Source organism: Poecilia latipinna, unplaced genomic scaffold, assembly GCF_001443285.1.
Source record: "Poecilia latipinna isolate Pla-1442-1.1 unplaced genomic scaffold, P_latipinna-1.0 Scaffold779, whole genome shotgun sequence".
Lineage (NCBI taxonomy): Eukaryota > Metazoa > Chordata > Actinopteri > Cyprinodontiformes > Poeciliidae > Poecilia > Poecilia latipinna.
Genome location: NW_015113395.1, coordinates 213,782 through 236,241, shown reverse-complemented (window position 1 = coordinate 236,241; position 22,460 = coordinate 213,782). Strand labels below are relative to the sequence as shown.

The 22,460-nt window shown below is 36.8% G+C and overlaps 1 protein-coding gene across 1 annotated transcript in view; it reads left to right on the top strand.

The window, feature by feature from the left end:
• Positions 1–15,245: 15,245 nt before the first annotated feature.
• mmp11a (matrix metallopeptidase 11a) overlaps positions 15,246–22,460 on the top strand; it is a 31,637-nt gene continuing 24,422 nt past the window's right edge. The window contains exon 1 of the mRNA XM_015046415.1: positions 15,246–15,500. Within this exon, the coding sequence (XP_014901901.1) occupies positions 15,396–15,500 (105 nt within the window). The 5' untranslated portion in view covers positions 15,246–15,395. The remainder of the gene's footprint in view (positions 15,501–22,460) is intronic.

Here is a 22,460-nt window from a genome sequence, read left to right as displayed (position 1 = left end):
GTGGTCTGATGACAGAGGGGAAACTTGCTGCTAAACCGAGCTTTAGTGTGTGTCATGTTCAGCAATTAGCCAGAGCCAAAATGCAAAAATCTTTGCTGAGTTTGCTTCTAAACAAACCAAGTAAGTTGAGTAATGTTGTTGCATTTAGATAACTTTAGCTAAATGATGACTAATTTATGTCTTCATTTCACATTGTCACCTGCCTAAAGTACTGGCCTGACTCTTTTTGCCAAAAGTGATTATTTTTTTTCCCCTAAAACATATTTTGGAAAGAAAGAGGTGGTGGTTGTTTTACCAAGATAACTTGTGGATAAAAATGACATATAGGTCATTATTTAAGGAAGATCACAATATTAAGCTCGTTACCAAGAATGCTAATGTTCACTGCAAACACACAAAATCTTACCAAGTTATTTTGACTTCGTTTCTATGCAAATGTCTTGGTACACCTGAAATTAGACAAAACTAACTTGCAAGTAACTTTTCAGCAAGATATAGGAGTTTGTTCTTACAATTCCTTAATATTTATGAAAATGTTGCAGTTCCATTTTTCCCATGTTCCCTTTTAACATGGGAAACATGTCTTGGTATAAGTGAAATAATCTGCCAATAAAGAATAATTACTTTTTTTTAATCAATATTAAGGAATTACGGACTTAAAACAAAGTTCTTATGTCTTGCTGAAAAGTTACATATAAATTAGTTTTGGTCTAATTTTTTGAGGGCCAAGTTGGCCCTCAAGATAGTTTTGAGGGCCAACTTGGTAAGATTTTATGTTTTTGCAGTAATGTTATCTGTTTTACATTCCTTGCTAGTCAGTTAATGTGATGTATAAACTCAATCCACTTTGATTTCTGTGCAGAAGTTGTGCTCACTGTTGCTTTGCATATATTTAAAATAAATATTTAATACCACAACAGGAAGAACAAAGAGTGAGGGAGGAAACAACAGAGTCCAGCAGCAGGACGATGACGCAGGATCTTCTCAGGTAAGGAGAAATTTACTTGATGAGGAAAAAGAGAACGAAAGTGAAGGTCATGTGCAGCAATTTTAACTTTTTTGTAAGATACGTTATTGCAAAAATAAAGCTAAAAAACTGCAACTTTGACCATAACAAAAAACATGTCATCATCCTGAAGGGACTGATTAATGCTCTCCTGTTGGTTTAAGTGGACATCCACGTCCTGGTTGGTTCCTCTCTAATGGTTCTAACTGGGAACTTACTTTACAACCTGAACTTCTTTAAGCTTCTCCAGAACCTTTTGCTGACCTTCTGCTGTCATCCTTAGTCTTTATGATGTTCTTCGCTCATTGATGTTCTTAAATAAACCTCAAATTCCTTCAGTGAATATCTGCATTTATAGTGAAATAAAAACACACAAAGTTGACTATATTTTAATTAAATGATTGGGATATTAGTGGTTGGATATTAGTGGTTGAACTGGGTTTGTTTAGGGGTATCATATGAAACGGGGATGAATACATACTTTGATGATAACGCAAAGAAACGNGTTTAAATGTTTGGTCATTGCTTCTTCATGGTGGTNCAGTTGTTACATTAATATGGTCGTAAAATAGAATTTAAAAAAGGTCAAACTTTGATTCCAGCAACAAATAAAACAAACTATCATCCTCCGTTTGTCCTTGAGTCATGGCATGAGATTTAAATGCTGGAGACTAAACAGGGCTGACCTTCACATCCCAGATTTACTCAGGTTGTTATCGTTAATGATAAGCTTTTAGCCACATCATGCACTTCCTGTCAGAGTTCGTCTCCTACTGAAAACTCATGCCTCAGAAAACCTCTTTTCATTACGGCTGCTCGGATGCGCGTCAGTCGCACTTCCCAAAACAAAGTCCACATGTGTCCATTTAACGCAAACCAGATGTGTGGATGGAGGCGGCCGGCCTCTTCTGTCGTTAGCTGGCTGCAGCTTAGAAACCGGGCCCTGGAGGGGGGTCATTAGTGGCCTTCACCCCTCGTTCTCTGAAGACGGCGTGAACCCAGCCGACCCATGACGGGCCTCGCCACAACAAAAAGGAGCTGCAGCGGTGGAGGCGGAGAGACAGGAGATCAAAACAAACCAGAAAACTGAGCTGCTGTTGTTAAATTTGGTTTTCTGCTTTAGGGACGTGACGCTTCATCATCCTCTGTGGTCAAATAACGAGTTTTCTTGTTTTTAAGCTTGTGTCAGCTGTTGTTTCAGAGATAAAAGGCTCCTGCTATGGGTTGTTATGGACTTTTCATCATTACAGTCATGTTAAAGAGCCAGAGCAATTCTTACATGGTGGGAAAAATCAGACAATGACTCCTGATTGTGAAGACGGACTTTGGGTTTTGGAGGGTTTTTCTGGTTTTTTTTTTTGTTTGTTTGTTTTTCTCATATTTCCAAATAACCAGTGACAAACTTAATCCCAAAATCAAATCTAATTTTAAATGAATCCAAAATAGAGCCCATCCCTTGAGTTTTTCTTGCATCTGGTCACATTGCAACAGCAGACTTCAACATATTTAATTTTAATTAGATTTTATGTGACAGATAAACACAAAGTAACACATAATTGTGAAATAAAAAAGTATATCTGCTTTTTTCTTTTTTTCCACAAATAAAAAAAAAAAAAAAACTGGTGGCATGCATTTTTATTTTCCTAAACTGACCAATTAGAAAAGCAGCCAAAAGGTGCCTGGTAACTGGGAGAGCTGCAGAGATCCACAGCTCGGGTAGGAGAATCTGACGTAACTGTTTTAGTCAGCTCTCTGCAAACAAAACTAAAACATTTTGTTGGTGTTTCTTCAGGGAAGCTGGTCAGAGTTAATGGGGAGGTGGTTGGAGCTAAAACTCCCTATCAGACGCGCTTGATTTCCAAGAGGTTTTTGTTTGGGTTTTTTGTACTTTTTTTTGCCCACCAGCATTTTTGACTCATGACAAAAAACTTGGACGTGCTTGTTTTAACTTGCATCAATAATATTATTTTATTGAGGATTAAGTCCTTTTAGTTCTGGGTGAGAGTTCAGTTCTTGTTTTATTGTTAGAGGTTTGATGTACTGAAAAATCAGGTCACAACTGTACATCAAAGCTGAGTGTATCATGTTCCTTTGTGGCTTAAAACTGCTGCTTTTCTAAAATATATATACATATATGTGCATATATCAATAAACCACATTGATCTACTTGAGTCGGACCCTTCCAGCTGCACTACATACTCACTACCGCATCAAAACTATGTGAATCCACATCTTTAACTACTCCCTAATACGTGTTTTAATTTTTAACATTTGACATATTTGATGAAACTTAGATTATGTATTTTTAATCCCTTGTTTATAGGCTGTTCTGCGTCTTTGAACCTCAGCATATGATCTTCATTTAGCAAAAAGGTTCCAAATGTTTCGTTGGATGTTGTTTCCAGGCCAGAACTTGATACTCACGCTGGTTTAAACACTTACACTCATCCACTTCAAGGCGTTGAGGATAAATGTTTAGAAGATTTCAAACAAATCCCAGAATCTTTACTAGATTTTACACCAGAGTCAGATCATACATATTGATATCAAACAGATGAATTAATTTTTGTCAAACAGTTTTAACAGATAAATCAACTGAGGTTTATTTATGCTGCACATTTAACAACAAACTCATTTGGCCATAAGACCCAGAATCAAATCAAGTCGTCAAGAAAAGGTAACTTTGACAAGCAAGACTGAACTCCCTGAATTAGAATAATACTGAACAGAGGTAATAAGTTATTTCATAAATATTTAAAATTTATTTTGGAACAAAACTGTTTCTCTCGTCTGAATGATCCAGAATAAAACCGGGCCCTTTTATCTGCTGGGACTTAGACGTACCTAAAAGCATTCGTAGCTAAGGAACTCCTTACCAAACCAAACAAAACATGTTGTGTAGGTTTATATGTAAAGAAATGAAAGGAAATTTTGTGCTGCATCTTTAAATCACGCATTTCATGTCTGATGTGCTCCCACTCTTTCATAATTCATGTCTATTGGGATCAAAATTGTGGATTTCTCTGGGTTCTCATGGGTCAGACAGGTGTATTTATTTTGTAGTAACGTTATCGTTACAAAATAAATAATAAACTGAAAGAGAAGCTGGCACTTCGGTTTGATCTCTCAATAACTACTTGTAAGTTTGTGTTTAAAGTTACACTTTGTAACTTTTATTTTTTAGAAAAAAACGTTTTACATGTAAATATGACAAATAATCTGTGAAAAAATCAATCTCCGCTGTTTCTCCCAGTGCTTCCAGTGCAAACTGCAGAAATACACATCTTGGTCAGAACAAGCAATCAGAGGCAGGAGGAGGGTCTTAGCGCTGTCAGTCAAGCTCATGTACAAGCTGCTCACACTCTTCTCCTGGTGCTCTGCTGTGCTACATCTTCTTCTTGTTGTCAGAGCCTGTCATTAATGCTCAAGCTTAGCATAGCACCCGAAGACAGCAGAGAGACGTTTTTTTTTCTGGAAGGGTATGTTGTTTCTCCGCCATCAGCACATTTAGCAGCGAGTACACAAAAGTGATTGGCAGCGCTTAGACCCTCCTCCTGACTCTGTTTGGTTGTTTTTGACCTGGAGTGGTGCATTTTTACACCGTAGCTTTAAACAGAAAACTGTAGGAGAATTTCCTAGTGAAACCTAGTGGTTATCCCTGGTATTACATGTTAAAACAGTTCTCCTTTTTAACAGAGTAGGTTCATGAGCTTTGTAAATCCCATCAGAAGTGAACAAAGACCTGCAAACCTGAGGGAAAATGTCGTTTTTTCCAGTTTTATCTCACGGCTGCTTCCTCTCATTCACTTCAGATCTGTTCCATAAACACAACCTGAAATCTGGACGTGTTTTCAAGCTTTTCTCATGAGTAACGCAGGTCGGAGCCAGCCAAACAATTAACCCCCGTCACACACATGCAAACAACAGCCCTGCATTGGCTCACTGAGCCTCCATGCAGAAACATATCTCGATCGCCTCCTTTTGTTGATACTTAACGGTTTTTGAATTCTGATCCAAAGAGCATAGAAGTCAGCTGAGATAATCTTTACATGATTTAATCAGCTTCTACAGAAAACGGACCACCAGATGGCAAACACAACAGTTTTTCATTTCTAAAGATCTTCTACTTGAGTTCACCTGGAAAAAAGGAAAAATGGCAACAACAACTTACTGAGATGAACATTTAGATATTTTTGTTCGGTCACAAACATTATTTACTTTATTTATGTATCTATTTATGTTTATATTTATTTACTTTTACATCTCTTCTAAATCTTTAAGCGCATGACGGGATAGTAAAACTACAAAGATTTGTTGTCATGGTTCTTTAAATGCTGCATTTAAATGTGTTAAAACAGCCTTTTTAAAACTGTTGCTGTTTCCAAAAATATTAACTTAATGTCCAGCAAAGATTTGTTGTAATGGTTCTTCAAATGCTACATTTGCATGTGTTTAACATGTGTTAAAATAGCTTTAAAAAAATTAAATTAACATTTCCAGAAACTTGAATTTTGCTTACATTAAGCTGGAAAAGACTATTGTTTTTCCTGTAATATTAAACTTGTTTTGTTTTGTTTTGTTTTGTTTGAAGTGATGATTAAGAAAAATTTGCATTCTAATCAACAAACTTTAAGGACAAAGTAATTTCTAGAAAGAGAAAATAAGTTTGAAAAAGTTATTTTAAATCAATCAATCAATCAAATTTTATTTGTATAGCACATTTCAGCAGCAAGGCATTTCAAAGTGCGTTACATAATTAAAATAAAAACAGCATGTAATAAACAGTGAGAAATAGAGAGATTTTTAAAAACATCATTAAAACGTAAACAGTGAGAAAGAGAAATAAAAAGCTGTAGAACTTTAGTTGAGACGCCGTCAACTGGGACTCCAACCCTTTGGACTTTAGTCAAAAAGCCGTTTGATAAGGACTCTAACCTATTTTAAAGGAATAGTTTGGATTTTTTAAAATGTCTTTCATACAGACGTTATGAGCTGCATAGATCTATCTGCTGTAGATAGTGTAACTAGATTATTGTTTGCTTAAATGATTTGCAAACCAGAGTTTTATTTGACTTTTTTCCACTTAGATTAATGAGATATAGCACAACCAGGTCCCATTCCTTCACGCCCTGATTGTCCCATCTTACTTTTTACATTTGCTTTGTTCTAATATTTTATTCATCGTTGTTAACCTGCTGATTTATGTGAAACTCCTGTCTTTGCTCCTTCTCGGGTTCCTTTATATTTACTGGACTTGGCAGCGACTCAGATCCTAATTTCTTTTCTAATTGGAAGCCTCTGTCATGTGTTGGAGCACGGCCACTTCTTGTAAAAAAATAAAATAATATGGAGGGGAGAATATATAGAGACCATCTGTGGGGAAAACAAAGTATCTTGTTGATATAATTGGAACAACGACAATAGCTGAAGCAACGCAGAGAGAGGAAAAGAAGTTGTTCAAACATGAAGCCTGGAAAGGTCAATTTCAACACGTTAAAATGTGTCATAATCAGCCCCAGTAGATCTGAGATTCAAGCACAAATTCTTCTCAGATGTTTGCCTGAAGCTGAAATTGCCTAATAGGTTTGGCAAAGTTGGTAAATAAGACACAACCACTTTTTTTTTTTTTGAATGTTCCTTTATTACAAGGTGAAGAGTAACTACATACCCATGAAAGCAGATGTCACTATAAACCAAACAACTTCAACATACCAGAAGGAAATCAGGTTTTCATTTGGTTGTGTTGGTATGAAATAAATCAAGCAAAGTGGAACCTGCTGTACAACCTGCGGAACCGAGAAGGTAGCAGGTTTTGTTTTTGGCCTTTCTGTGTGGCGTTTGCATGTTAAAGGAAAAAACCCTATGGTGGATTGTCCAGGGTGTCAACATCCTCTCACATGTTGAATTTGTTCCCTTTTTCACCTCTACCAAGACATACAGCTCTGGAAAAAACTGAGAGCCCACTGCACTGACCCCCGTTGAAAACCTTATGACTATTCCACCAAATAACCATCAACTCTTCCTGAGTTAAAACATTAGTATTTTTGTTTCTCAATGAATATGAACTTATTTTCTTTTCATTATTTGAGGTCTGAAAGCACTGCATCTTTTTCATTATTTTGACCATTTCTCATTTTCTACACAAATACTACATTTTTGCTTGTAACTTCAGAGACATGTTGTCAGTATAGAATAAAACAATATTGACATCTACCTATAAAAAGCAAAGTCAGAGAAACTGATAATTTTGCAATACTCTCATTTTTTTCCAGAGCTGTATACTTAAAAGAAACGGTGCTAAATCTTAAAAAAAAATTATTGAAATTATTTGAGTTCATGCAGAGAAGCAGTGCCGGTTCTTACAGCTCTGGTTCCCTGGGCTTCTGCCGTCGCCCAACCAATGTTGTCGTATTTGATAGACTCCATCTGATCTGGGACCAAAATTACAACTGTTATAGCATTTTGAGCTGGTGCAGTTCACTTTCATGCTATACTGAGTCAAACATTCCAAGCTATTGAAAAACCTGTTCAATAGGTTGACATATTTTCTTTTGAAAAAAGGTCAACCTATTGAACAGGTAGGTTCAATATGAGATAATCTGGTTCACCTCCTCACCTGTGGTGGCGCTGCAGCAACAGCCACTGACTGAAACAACAGGAAAACCTCTAAAGAAGACATGAGCCCAACTTTCTTCTTCACAAAATGTAAACAAAATTCTGATTTTAGTGGTTGTAGGATTTCTTTTTTGTTTTTGGTTTAAAAAAAAAAACACGAGTGATTTCTCCCACAGCCACTCGACTCGCATGTTTTTGTTTTTTTTTGGTTGTATTTACCCAGAATCCCTTACGTTATTGTCAGCTTCCTGGTTTTGGAGCGGTCTCCGGTCCACTTGGCATTCACATGCTTTCGAACCAGATCAGTCAATTACAACCAAACCGAGAGTTCGGTTTGTAGGTGGACCAGAGTTTTTGGTCCACATCAGAATGCGATTGCACATTCACACCTCCCCAAACAAACCGGACTTTCTATAAAAAACAAACCAGTTTGATTAAAGTGGACTAAACAGAGTTGGTGTGAATTCACCCATAAAATGAAAGCAGTTACCAAAATTTTCAGAATCAAAATGACTCCACTGCACATGCATGCAAACAGTTATGTAGTAACTAATTATATTTACTTGAGTGACCTTTTGGAATATATTTACTTTTAGGAGTATTTTTACTACACTGTACTTTTTACTTTTACTTAGTAATTTTATTATGAACTGTCGCCACTCTTTAGTAAAATTTCTACCCAATGTGAGTAACTTATCAGGATGAAAAACAAACTTATTTTAACCAAAAATTCAACAGATACCGACACAAACCTGCAGTTTCAAGAATTTTATATGGAAAGAAACTGATTTGAGAAAATGTTTCTTTTTGTCTTATTTTGTAATTACAGTATTTATATTAATTATTTTCATTTTGGTGTTTAAATTACCAAAAATTCTACTTAACTTATATTTTGGTCCCTCTGTCGACGTAACTTTTAAATATTAAACGGTTAATATTTTGATCAGTTACTCCCTTGTTGTGCCACTGTGCACAAGTTTCTGACCGGTTTTGGTTCGGGTTCATCTTGTTTTGGAGTTACCATCTGGATCTCTGGTTTTAAACCCACCTGGTTTTTAACCATCACAAACAAAGGCCAAAACAGTTCAATCAGACTGCAGACAAGAGTAAGTGGTAGTACTTTAGCCCCTCACTGAAGTAGCAATAAGACACCTCACCAAAGTTTATTAAACCTTGGTGAGGTTTAATAACCTCACCAAGGTCTATTAAATCAGTTTGATCCAGTTTGTTTACAGAGATGAGAATTATCTCAAACATACCAAAACATTTATTTTTTCCACAGAGAAAAAAGGTCAGCAATCTAGTAATCTGGTGCCAACTTTGGCTACAACTGGTTTCTAATTGTACATAATAGTTGTGAATAACATAACATTAATGACAGTCTCCTGTCCAGAAATTAGTAGTGTCACTTTCTTTTAAAGTCTTTGGGTTTACTCTTTCATTAAAGCTGCAGGAGCCGAGCCGGTGCAGAGCTCTGCAGTTCCTTGTCAGGCAATTCGGTTTTATTGGAGCCTTTCTTCATGTTAAAATGGCTTCAGAAACCTGATAACCATTACACACGAAAGAACTGCTGGATTCTTTACAGCTATTACTGGTTGTAATTATAGAAGTGATCTCAAACTGACTCACAGAGAGCTTTTTTTTTTTTGTCCCTTATGAAGAGACAATAAGTCAGAAATGGGGGCGCCATCTGTGGAACTTGGGATTTTATTTCTAGCAGCTGCAAAAAACTCATCTACAAGCATGCATACTCTCAATCCTTACCAAGCACATGCTGCCTTCCTGTGTGTTCCCTGTTAATTATGCTTTTGAAAGTGGGAAGCCACATTTGTACAATCATAACTGCATTTGCAAACAAGCCAGGCGCCCATTTTCCTCTCCAAATATTTTAGATTTTACTCTACAGCCTCCAGTAAATTCAGCTCCTAAAACTTAGACAAAGCTTCTCAACTCTGTACAGATATACTGATGTTTTTTTTTTCTTATAGGTAATGCCTTCACAATCAGTTTTTCAAATAACCCATTACTTATGTTATCTTCTCTGCCTTTGGCAATGCATTAATCCAAAACTTTGTTTTCCAATGCTGCTATAGAAAGACATCTTACTTTCTTAGTGGGTTGATGTACAGTTTAATTTTAGGCCAAAACAGATAAACATGTCAAAATGATCCCTTTCAGAAGATTCCAACATAGGAAAAACGTGTTGTGAACTGCTACCTAACATCATAATTACATTTTTAAATTAGAAAAATTGTAGAAAGATAATTTACCTGTTAAGTTTAGAAGTTAAAATATCTCTTTTCTTTTTCATAACTATCACAGAATTATTGATTTAAAACAAGCTTTTATATCTTCCTGTAAGTTAGTTTTGTCTTATTTCAATGGTACAAGAAATCATTACTGATATCAATTTGTTATAAAAGTATTATTGATTGCACTTTAAAAATTAGGTAACTTTATGTTATTAAAGGTAAAGTTTAAACAGTAATGATTTCCTGGTTAATGTCAAGTTGTCATAACAAAGACATTTTGAATAATGTCAACTTTGTATTACAAGTGTCATAATTTACCGAATGATGCTTTATGACAACAGTCATAAATATTCATGAAGGCTTATTCATGTTCATGACAGGAGTTATGTCATGTTTATGACAGTGTCATGACAGTCTTATTCAACCCCCTTCAAATAAAGTGTTACCCATAATTCCTTAATATCGATTTTTAAAAAGTACCATTTCTACTGGCAGATTATTTCACTTATAACATTTTGCAACGTTATAAGTGAAATATTCTGCCAGTGGAACTAGAACGTTTTTATAAATGCAGTCTTAAGAAATTATTGCCTTAAAACAAACTCCTATTTGTATCTGAAAAGTTACTGATGAGTTCGTTTTGTCTTATTTTAAATGTACTAAGATTTTTCCACTAGAAACTTGACCAAAAATACTTTAACATTTTGTGTTTTTGCAGGTAAAACCCTCCATTAGAAGAACAACGGCGCAGGAAACTCGTTCCAGTCGCAACAAACTTGAGGTGCTTTTTATGAAGCTTGATTTACATGTGCGATTAAGAAGCTCCACATGTAAATCATGTTCCAGGGAGTCGTTTATTTGTTTCAAAGTGCTGTGAAGCATCACTAAAAACAAATGTTAAACATCTAAAATGCTGCAATATCCATTGCCGCTTACTGAGGCGTTCAGTCCTGGATGAAGCTGCACTGGATTCATTTTCTCTTCTCTTGTCAAACAAATCCCACCAAATCCTTAAGAAAACATCTTCATCATTCTGGATTTATGCAAGTGTGCAGTTGTCACAGTGTAAACTAAAAGACATGCAAACTTTACAGCAAAAACACAAAACCTTACTGAGCATATTTAGTCTAGTTTCCATTACACTTGATGGAAGACAAAACAAACTCACAAGAAACTTTTTAGCAAGATAAAGGAGCTTGTTTTATGTCAGTACTTCCTTAATATTGTAGAAAAAGTCCTAGTTCCTCTGGCAGATTATTTCACTTATTACAAAACATTTTTCCTATTTAGTAAGTGAAATAATCTGCCAGAGGAACTAGGACTTTTTCTACAACACTACGGAAGTATTGACTTAAAACATCCTGCTATATCTCACTATGATGTTACTTAGTTTAGTCTTATTTCAGATATACAAAACTACTTTGTAAAATTTTTTGTTTTTTGCTGTGCGACAGATATGGATTTTATTGGAGAGAGAAAGAGCGTTTATTTATGGTGAAGTCTAATGGATCTAACTGCAGGTTTCAGGCCTCATCTGTCTGAATCATCTACAGTGACAAAAATCCAGGGTTTTAAGACTTTAAAAATACAACCTTTGAAGGGATTTATATTCTCAAATGAAATACAAACAAATATGTTTTGAAGAAAAATGTACAAAATCAAAAAAGTGCAATAAACTGGTTGACTGCATGTTGTCCAAACACCTTTTGATTCCATTTCAACACTCAGTTTTATCAAATTCACACCTAATATCAACGATATTGACTCTCATTTAAGTGAAATAACTTGCGATGTTCGGATAGTTCCTGACATTTCCAACATCTCTGCAAACTGTTGCTTATTTGAAAGATGCAAATGAGCAAATAATTAATAGGTTCTCATTGGACAAAGGTATAAGTAAGGAGAAGGGTATGAAAACAAATCTGCAGCATTACATATATAATGGCACAGTGAAAACAGTCATTATCCAGATGTTTTTCTAAGACTGACAGCAACAGTGAAGGAGCTGCTTGAATTTCTGCCAAGCCCTGATTGTCTTCTGCATGTCACAACGACCTCCTGTATTCTTTGTATCTGGACTAAATAGAGCCGGAGACAGAAGGCTTTTGATGCAAGCAAAACATCCGGGCCTGGATTAAATACTCGAAAGATGTGCTGTCATCTTTTGAAAACAAGCAGTTTTATCGCTCCACGAACCAGAAGATAAGCTTGGCACAAAAAGCAACACTGCACAAAACCACAGAGAAACACGGTGGTGGCAGTATCATGATCTGCAAAAAAAAATCATCAGATTTCTGCTAGAAAGATGAAGGTGAAGAGAGGTTTTACTATTTTATTTTATTTATTTTACAGTTTGAGGCAATATTAGAGCCATACTAAGAAAAACAACTTTTCAAAAATACAATTCTGAGGATAAAGTCATACAAGAATAAAGTCGTAATAATATAAAAATAAAGTCATATTACGAGAATACAGTCAAAATATTATGATAATAAACTCATACAAGAAAGTCTAAATAAATGAGAGTAAAGTCAAAGTAGTGAGAATAAAGTCGTAATGTTACGACTTTATTCTCAAAATACTACGATCTTATTCCAGAATTATTTCAACTTTATCCTCATATTTTTTAGACTTTTTTCGTACGACTTTATTCTCGTAATTCATTGATGTACGATTTTATTCTCATAGTACATTATTCCCATAATTTTATTTATGTTATTTAATTTTCTTAAGGTGCCACTCATACTTTGTTGTAAAAGTTAAAAGAACAGCGTCAACAGAAGAAAACTAACTAAATCTGGCAGGAAAATCTGTGAGGAGAACGTCCTCACAGCCCAACATGTTTATATATGTTCTACAGTTATTAATATTATAATTATTAATTAAAGTCAAGACATGATGGGATGCTAACAGAAGACTAAATCTTGCTTTTGAATCAATAAAATGATAATTCAGCAGAAAACAAGTCTTACTTCAGTGCTTCTTCATTACTGTTTAAACATTTCCTTAATATTATTGCCTTGTTTTTTACGCCACATAAACCTGACACCTTCACTTTTGAATCAAAAAGTCATTCTTTTTTTGTAGTAACGGGAGTTTTAGAGGAAGAGCAGCTAATTATATCTCCACCTTTTTCTCCAGCATTAAACTTTGCTGGAACAGTTTTAAACTAGAATGTAAATTCAAATTATGACCCAAATTACTGTAAATGATCCTTGAAACACACTCTTCGAATGTTTCCTTCTTTGTCCTGATGTAGGATTCTACAAAACAACCGGATGTGTGGCTGTTCTTTAACATTCAGCTTATTTCTGCTTTTACTTGTCTTCAAAATTAGTTTCAGTGAAATTCAGGTCAATTTAATTTGTTAATTCAGAGCCAAACTTGCAACAGAATCTGACCCAGGTCTATGGAGTGAAGAAGAAAAAGTCTGAACAGTTTTTATTTCAGGCTGGAGCAATGATCCAATCTACAACTGCTGATTTTTAAAGCTTAAAATTAGGTGCACAAATTTGGATTTCATGTGGATTTTCTCTGACGAGGTGAAAAATATGCATCCAAATTTACAAATAGGCATTCATCACTCAGAAAAAGTATTCAAACCTCTACAGAATTCTTCTATTTTTGCTTTTTTTCCCCTACATAAATGTTTCAGATCACCAAGCCGATGTTAGTACCAGATAAACATAACCTTAGTAAACTTAACAGCAGTTTTCAAATGAAGAGTTCATCTGTTAAAGGAATCATTTATCCAAACCAACCCAGGGAGAGTGATTACTTTTTCACAGTCAGGTTGATGTGAATAATCAAACTTTTGTTTGATGTTTTGAAGAATTAAGTGAGACAAAAAAATCTCATGTGTATTTTCCTAAAATTACTGAAAGTTGTTGAGTCCACTAATCATGACTGAGTGCAGCTGATAGTTTTTATTAATCAGTATTTTATTAATCAGTAATCAGGGAATTAAAAAAAAGTAGTTGCAGGTGCAACATGTAACATTGCATGAGTGTCTTGTAAAATAAGCACATTTCCACTACATCTTACTGTTAATGTAAGGAGCAGACATATTAAAATGTGAAATCCACATTGCATTTCGTAACTGGGGCGAGTCAGAGTTGCTCCCAGTTTCCCAGTGGAAAATCCGACGTGAAACGCACCATTAGCTCCTGATGGCTCTGAAATAAACGAATGGAGCTCCGGCTCTTAAAAACAAAATGTTAATTGACTGCAAGGAATTGAATGAAGTTTGTCAAACTTATTCAGCTTGGCAACTTAATAAGCTTAATAAATGAGCTTGAATAGAATCCATTTGAGAATTTGTGATCAATTAATAAAACATATTTTTTCAATGAAAGCACATCAGCCACAGAGTTTTTATTACTTCCTTTACCAACGAAACTAAAAGATCTGTTTGACTTCTGGAGTTAGCTGTTGCTGCATGTCTTTTCATCCATCTTGCTTCTGCACATTAAACCTGAATTAATTACGTCTCTGCCTGCAGGATGAATAAAACCCCTACTGAACTATTCATGACAGCAGCTCCACCTAAATGTCACCTGAGCTAATCTACAAAATCTATAAAACATTCACACCTCAGACCCTGGCAGATTATTCATGAAATGCAGGAATTTTTGAGTAATTTAAGAGCATTTTTGAATTTCAAAGTAAGGCGATCCTCTGCAGCTATATGTGAAAAGCACAAAAAAACTTAGTGGTTTGGAAAATATTTTGCCTTTCTAATAGACAGTAAAAGGTACGAAAAAAATCTAACATAGTCCAAATCGCGTTATTTTCATTTTGCTAATTAAAATACCAACATTTCCACTCAACTTTTTATTTTATGTAATTTTAAAATATGAAATGATTAAGATCAGTTACTCAGAACTCAAGTAGACTTTTTACCAAATACTTTTTTACTCTTACTTGAGTAAGTTCTTGGTCTGCTACTTTTTACTTTCACTTGAGAATATGTTGAAGTACTGCTACTTATTTGATTACAGTTTTTTGGTACTCTGCCCATCTCTTCCTGAGGGCCACATAAAAAGCTAAGCTGGGCCAGATTTGGCCCCCGGGCCTTGAGTTTGACACATGTGCTCGAAAGCAATGAGAATTTTCCCCAGAAAGTTTATAAAACTGGCTGCATTTTTGCGGTTTGCCGGTTGTTTTCTTGGCGTTCTTGTTCCAGATATTTCCAGGTCGCGCTGTGCGTCACAGTTTGGGTTTCATGTGGGGAACTGTTTGATTAATTGGTATTAAATTACTTTTTCTCTGGATGAAAAGTCCCTCAACTAAGCGCTGCAGAACACGGCAGTGAAACGGTTAAGAGTCACATGGTAGCGGGTGGTATTATCAGCCCGGGGCTGCAAAAAAAAAAACAGGGAACAAAGAAATCAGAGTGTATTTAAGGAGAAGTCGCCCCACATCCTGGAGCCGTGTGACTCTCGGCACTGCACACCGCACACTGCGCCAAAAACACCCGCTGCACCTCCATCCTGCGCGGCTCCGGACGGACGGCGGTGAGGATGCGGACTTCTCTGGTCGTGTGCTTCTGCGTGTTTGCGCTGCAGTGTTTCCAGAGCATGCTTGGTGCTCCAGTGCGCGGAGCCGGCAGGTACAAAGCGGCACCGGTGAGTTCCAGTTTCCACTTCAACTTCATGCAGGAGATTATTCTAGTTTAAATAATCTGAGCTTAAAACTTCTGCACGCATCTTTAACACATACTTGCTGCTGATTTTCTTTATTCAGCTGAATCTCCCTCAAATCCCCCCGCACTCTATGAAAACACGCATGCATGCACGTTCATGCGCAACAGGTTGCGGTTGTTAAGAGTTGGATTTTCGCTATTGTTTCAAATATTAGTTGGCAGGTTAGGTATGTGGGCACCTTTAACTCATCAGGACCAATTTCTCTACTGTTGTAATTGTTATTTTAGACCCGCTCTGCGCTTGACCTGCCATTACATCTTAAAGTTGTTTAAAGCATGACTATTATCACCATTTATTTTCTGTCTGCTCAGCATCAACGTAAACACGCAGCCCTTACTCTGAGCATCTCCATAGAGTCGCTCACAGGCAGAATGAATATGGAAGCCCAGAACTGCCAAAAGTTAAAACTACATAAAGAAGTAGTCTTAGCAAAATAATTAATGCAAAACCCTTGCAAAAAAATAAACAAAAACATGAGTATTAGCCATTGTTGATGTTTCATCAATGTATATTTGTGCTTTTGTTGTTTTTATTTTTTTTTATTTCCAGTAACATTTTTTATTTTCTCTTATTTGACATATATTTCACACTCTTCTCCATTAATGTTTTGTTATAATGAATTTTTAGATATAAAAGTGTCTCCATGTAATATTATTCCTAATTAATTATTTTAAAATTTAATCTCATATTTTATTTTTTTCGTTTCATTTTTAAACATGTTTATTTCTGCATATATTATTTATTTTTACTCCTAAAATTATTAAACTAAAGAATGTTTTGAATGTTTTTTATTTATTTCCACATTCTTAACGCTCATAAATTTATGGTATCTCCTTTAAACTCCCTCCTATTTTTTATATATATCTATGTTTGTATATTTTTGTTTCTCTTTTTCCTGTTACTTTCTCTTTTTTTTTTTTTTTTTCGCTAGAACTAAACCTGAAACAACCATTGCAATGCTGAAGCCTTGGTGTTAAGGAGGATCTTTTTTTTTTTGTTTTTGGTTAATTTCGGCTCTTCTGGACTTCTATAGATGTCAGCAGAGTTGTGGTTTTGCAGGCAGGTCTGATCTTTTGGGGGGCGGGGGGAATGAGTAGAAAAAAAGATGTGCAGGTTGCTGAGCTGCACTGCAGCCATGGCAGGAAGCTGTAATAACAGGCCTTTCAGGCATTTTGTCAACACCATAAAAGAGAAGAGGTCCAACATTAGCAGCAGTTCTGATGGCGACAGCAGTTGGACTGTCAGATCAACTCATTTCTATCTTTAATCAGTTCCTAAATCACATGCTGTTGTGATTATTGCATTCTGTCATTACAGAAGTCGCCTATGTTTTGTTTACCTCTCATCTCCCATCAAATTACAACTTTTCTGAGTAAATATTTAAGCTCTGTTTACAGTGAGCGGATTGTTTGGTATGCCAGCCTCCTTCGCAGGAATGTCATGTTTACAAGTAAACCGGCAAAAACAGTTCACCAGAAAAACCAGGCCGTTTGGATAAAAATGTTACTGAGAATAGTTGCCAAGTTGCAGAGAAACATTTATCTAATGCAGGTCGCCTTGTTGCTCTGAAAGCATCAGCAAATTACGCTCAGCAGGGGGTGTGGTCCGGACGAAAGCTGCAAAGATCCTGACAGGGAAAACCGTAAATTCCTCCAGGAACATCTGTCAGCCGGGGCGGAACAAGATGATCAGAGGTGAGAGATGAACGGGGACAGAACAGCAAACTTTTATTTGGTGCTTTCACTAGATTTATACTCAGGCGAGGACAAGCCGTGGAGGGTCAAACACTATCTGCTATTTCATGTTTATGAGCCGTCAAGCTCGCACAGTGGAGATACAAAGAGCTGCATCTGAGTTCGGTGTTTGTTGTCCTGATGCCACAGCTGGAGGGGAGCAATCTGATGTGGCTGTCCGCCCAGGGTCGCACCTCAGTGGGAGAAGAATGGGCGTCTAAAGAAAAAAAGTCCAACTGATAGTTTCACTTCATAAACTCAAAAATACCTTATTTTAATCCCAAAGGGAAATTATATGCAACTCATATTATTCAAGGTTTTTGTAGATGCTGATGGCAGGAAGGACTTCAATAGAAATCTGCCAGATCAGGATGTAAACAACTGCTGAAAATTATAATTATGACATCTGTATCAGTGAAGCATCAGATCACAATCCCACCAGTCTTGGCTCTGACTCCATATCCAGTCAGACTTCTTCTCTACAGATGTTTAAGTCAATGTTCCACAATAAGCTATCACTATTAGCTGTGCTTTCTTTCTGTTAGCTTCCTCCATGTTGTTATGATCTTGTAACGATGCTGTCGGCTCACATCCCTGAATAAACTTTAAAATCAGTCCATAAACCAATCCTTTCATTATCACTAATGTAAACAATGCGCTGCTGTGTGACGTCAACGTTCTTCTTCTACAGATTTGGGTCACTTTGGGGCTGTAAAACATTGACACGGAAGAGTACGGTGGCCCAGAGGTGCAAGTAGTATGAACGACAATGAAAAAAAAAAACATTACATTTCAGCAAAAAAACTGGAAATGAGCATCAAGACCTGCTGTGTGAACATAGCTTAGCCATAGATACCTTGATTTCTGGTTACTTATTACTCAGTTAGTGCTGATTACTTGATCTTAAAATCAGTACCTAAATTAGATGACAAGTTAGTCACATAAAGCAGTTGCCAACAACGGCTCCCTGAGGCACCTCAGCGTTGATAACGGTGGGAATCTTATTATTATGGCATGAAATGAGGATGAGTCAGCTGTATTTCAGGGCAGCATTTCCTCTAATGTCTGTCCAACTTCTTCAACTCTCCCCCATTTACTGCACAGGTGTCAAACTCAAGGCTCAGGGGCCAAATCCGGCCCACCATACCAATTTATGTGGCCCTCAAGATTCCAAATTGCATCAATCAAGGAAAATTACGCAAAATGAACATATCCCTGTTTTTTTGAGGTTTTAGTGCATAATTGTGAGTTTATTGCAAATTTTCCGCAAAAATGGCCATAAAAACACTGGGTGACTGCTAACTCCTACCTGCAGGTGGCAGTACTTCCTGCTTTTACATCACCGCTGCTTCAGCCTTAGTTGCAATGAAAAAACACGAAATCTTAAAAAGTATATCTAGTTTCTTGTGCAGATATCTTAGTACACTTGAAATAAAACGAAAACGAACAAATAACTTTTCTGCTCGACATAAGAGGTTCTTTTAAGTCAATAATTTCTAAATTCAGAGGGAAAAGTTTTAGTTATTAGTGAAATGATCTGCCAGTGGAACTAGTACTTGTCTTCTATTGTGGTTAGATAATTGCACTAAAAACTAGAGCAAAAATATTTGTTTTTGTGTTTTTTGCAGTGTGATGTCAAGTAATAGTACTTGATGGCAAGTAACACAAAGTCGCATTTAACGTTTTACATATGTGCAAATATTGGATTTCATAGATGGATGTTCGTCCATCCATCTATGAAATGACAAAGAAAACATGATTCATCAAAGCAGGACACATTCTTCTTCCATCGCTCCAGTTCAGCTCATTGTTGGAATTTTTGGCAGAGATCCGGGGTCAACGCGGACACTCAGACCGTCCTATGAGCCACAAACTGTGATCGCCTTAGTATCAGAACCAGAATTAACTTTTTCAGCATTTTCAGAACCGTTCTGGAGACACTCCAAACCATTTTCTCTGCTTCTGATTTGTAAACGCTTGAGATGTAAAGTTCACTTCCTACCCAACACATCCAGCTCACCAACAGGTGCAAAATGAAGATATAATCTGTGTAAATCACCTCTGTTGTTAGTGATCATAATTTTCAATCAGTATATATTTACATTAAAAAGCAGCAATAATATCCACATTTTAGAAAACATGGTTATTTTTGGTTCAGTCGAACATAGAGTGTTTACTAATAAACACAAAGAAATGTTTGCACATTTTTATTGTACTGTGGGATGGAAACAATACGCAGTTTCGTTCAAAACAAGTGTCATGGAAACTCTGAGCTGTCCAGGATGTCACGAGAGACAGAGATTCATTTCTGCATATGAAAGAAAACGTTTGTTTTTTAGATTGAATCATAGTTTTCAACCAGAACTGACACGAACGAACGCTGATGGAAAAAGCAACAACGTCCTGCTGCAGCTGTTTGACTCATGGAGCAGTAAACAGGGAAGGTGATGCAAAATTCACATTTTGAACATTTTTGTACTTCCGTTTGGGTCTCTAAAAAACAAAACCATTTGGGGTTTTGGCAATAAGTTCATGATTTTTGGTGTCTGGAAAATAAGCCATTACAAAACAGCAGGCATTGCCCATCACCCATCACTAGGGTTCCTACCCTAGCAAAACTCAGCCATGACCTATCAACCCCAGGATGGTTCCAGCACATCTGGTCAGCTGTTTTTACCTTTGTATGTGCTGCATAATGGCTGCTGGAAAAGACAAGTGGTTTGTTGTTGACTTACTATCCAGAAACCACTTGGCTGTGTTCTTGTTGGTTTTGCAGGAGGCTCCACTTCTGCTTTTCAAATATATATAACTGTATAATTACCATTATTGCAGCCATTTTCACATGCATGCGTAAACGTTGAGTGAGTCGACCAGAAGAACAATTTCCTGCATACAAAGAAATAATCTTACTCTGTAGGGCTACGGATGGATGGATGGATGGATGGATGGATGGATGGATGGATGGATGGATGGATGGATGGATGGATGGATGGATGGATGGATGGATGGATGGATGGATATTAACTCTTCTGCACTTTGGTATTTGCTGTTTCTGCAGTTTTGTCCCATCTTAAGTCCAGCCTTGGAGGAACTTTCAAATCCTTGAGTCTGAACATTATGTTGCACCTGTAACGACTTTGTTTAGTCTCATCACTTTTGCCCAGAAAGGCCTAATCTGCTGGTTGTGTCTTTACGTTGGAGTGCACAGGTCTGGACAGGCCTGGGAGTCTACGGCATTCAGGGCAGTGGGATTCTGTTTTCTCTGCCGCAGAGGGGCTGGCTGTAACAGCGAGCTGTTTGGATTCTCCCTCTGTCAATAAAGTCCGATTCCCATGGTTTTCCCTGCACGCTTTGTCCCGTCGTGTTGATGTCTCCGCGCGGAGTGATTGGTGGAGCCACCGTGAGAGCAGAGGTGACGTCGGAGCCGCCCGGCGCTCCCGCCAAGTGGATCTAGGTCACAGTTGCGCCGAGTTGTGAGTGGTGAATGAAAAATCAACGCGTGGATGCCGATCGCTGCCAGAGGTTCATTCAGGAACCAACGGGTTCAGGAGTTTCTGCAGCTGGAATGAAATCAGTCACAGATTTACTGATCTGGAGAACAGATGTCTAGTTTTCAGTATAATTTACCCTAAAACCAGATTTGCAAATTCAGTGAAATTCTCCTTTTTCTTTTCTTATTGCAGCAATATCCAGTTATTCCTTAAGCTTTCCTTCCAAGCAAACAGAATTTGAATTAGTTTTCTGCTTCCTTGGTTAGAATAGGTCAAAACCTTTTCATTACATCTTATTGCACAAAATAATTTTCATATAATGAGCTTTTGAGTCAGTTCTGCCTATTTTGAGCTGTTTTAGGACTTCTGTCACTTTAAATCCATATAAGCTGCTGCTGGCCACATCCCTCAACTCAACGTTTAACTCGCATGTAAAAATGACTGCAAACAGATGTGCAATTTTACAACTGAATGTATTTGAGAAGAGGCGCTCGAGCCTCCTGCACAACCAACAAAGAATCTGGATGGTAAGTCAACAATAAAACACTTGTCTTTTCCAGCAGCAATTATGGAGTGGTTAATCCAGCTGACCAAATGTGCTGGAGCTCAGCCTGGGTTGCTAGGTTGCGCTATCCAACTGATTGTGACTGAACATCCAGGGGGTTTTTGAAATGACTTGTTTTTCAGACACGAAAAATTATTAACTTATTGCCAAATCAGGGCAAATCAGTGGTTTTTTAAGCACTCGGTCTGTTTTTAGAAGCAGTTGAGACCCAAATGGAAGTACAAAAATGCACAAAATGTGAAGTTTGCACAAAAAGTCCCCTTTAAACAACAGTTTTCTGAAAGATTTTCTTTAGTCTTTGGCTCATTTTTCTCTCATTTTCAAACACAGGATCATTTTCTGAGGAATGTTTTTAGTTTACTAAAGGGATAGTCCAAATATTTCAAAATGAGGCTCTCTTGAGAGGTTATGACAAGTAAATATCTTTATTTACATGTCATAAATAAAGAGTAAGAGTTTGCTGCTCCTAGTTTTACTCAACTGGAACTGGACTCTTTGGATTGAACACAGATGCAAAAAAAAAGCATGAAATCTAACCGACTGATTCAAACAGTACAAAGAAGTAATTCTCAGTTGTGGGATGGAGGTTTGGTTTGTGCATGGAGGAGGTTTATGGCCCACATTTTCATGTACACATGGCTTATAAATCTGGAGAACACAATCCTTGTGAGCATTTCTGGCTCTGTGCCGACAGTTTAGTGCATTTGGTTCTTTTGATGCTTTTCAGGCTCGTAGCACTGAACTTTGTCACATCATGCGCTTTGACTCGATTTCCTCCGTTTAAACTCGGCCGTGAGGACTGATATCACTCGTTATCCTCGGCAGAAAGGTTCGCTCTCTCTCACTGACATACGCAGCAGCGCCTGTGCATGTCAGTGTCACATCTTTTGAAACTTTTACACATTTTAAAGTATTTTAAAAAGTGATAGAGCAGCACGATTTGGGAAGTGATTGTAATTTGGAATGAAAGTGATGCTTTAAAGTTATTTCAGGTAAAAATCTGAAAAGTGTGGCATGCGTTTGGTAGTAATTTGTAATTTGAAGAAATAAATCATCAATCAATCACCCATATAGGAAATGTGTGTGTATATAA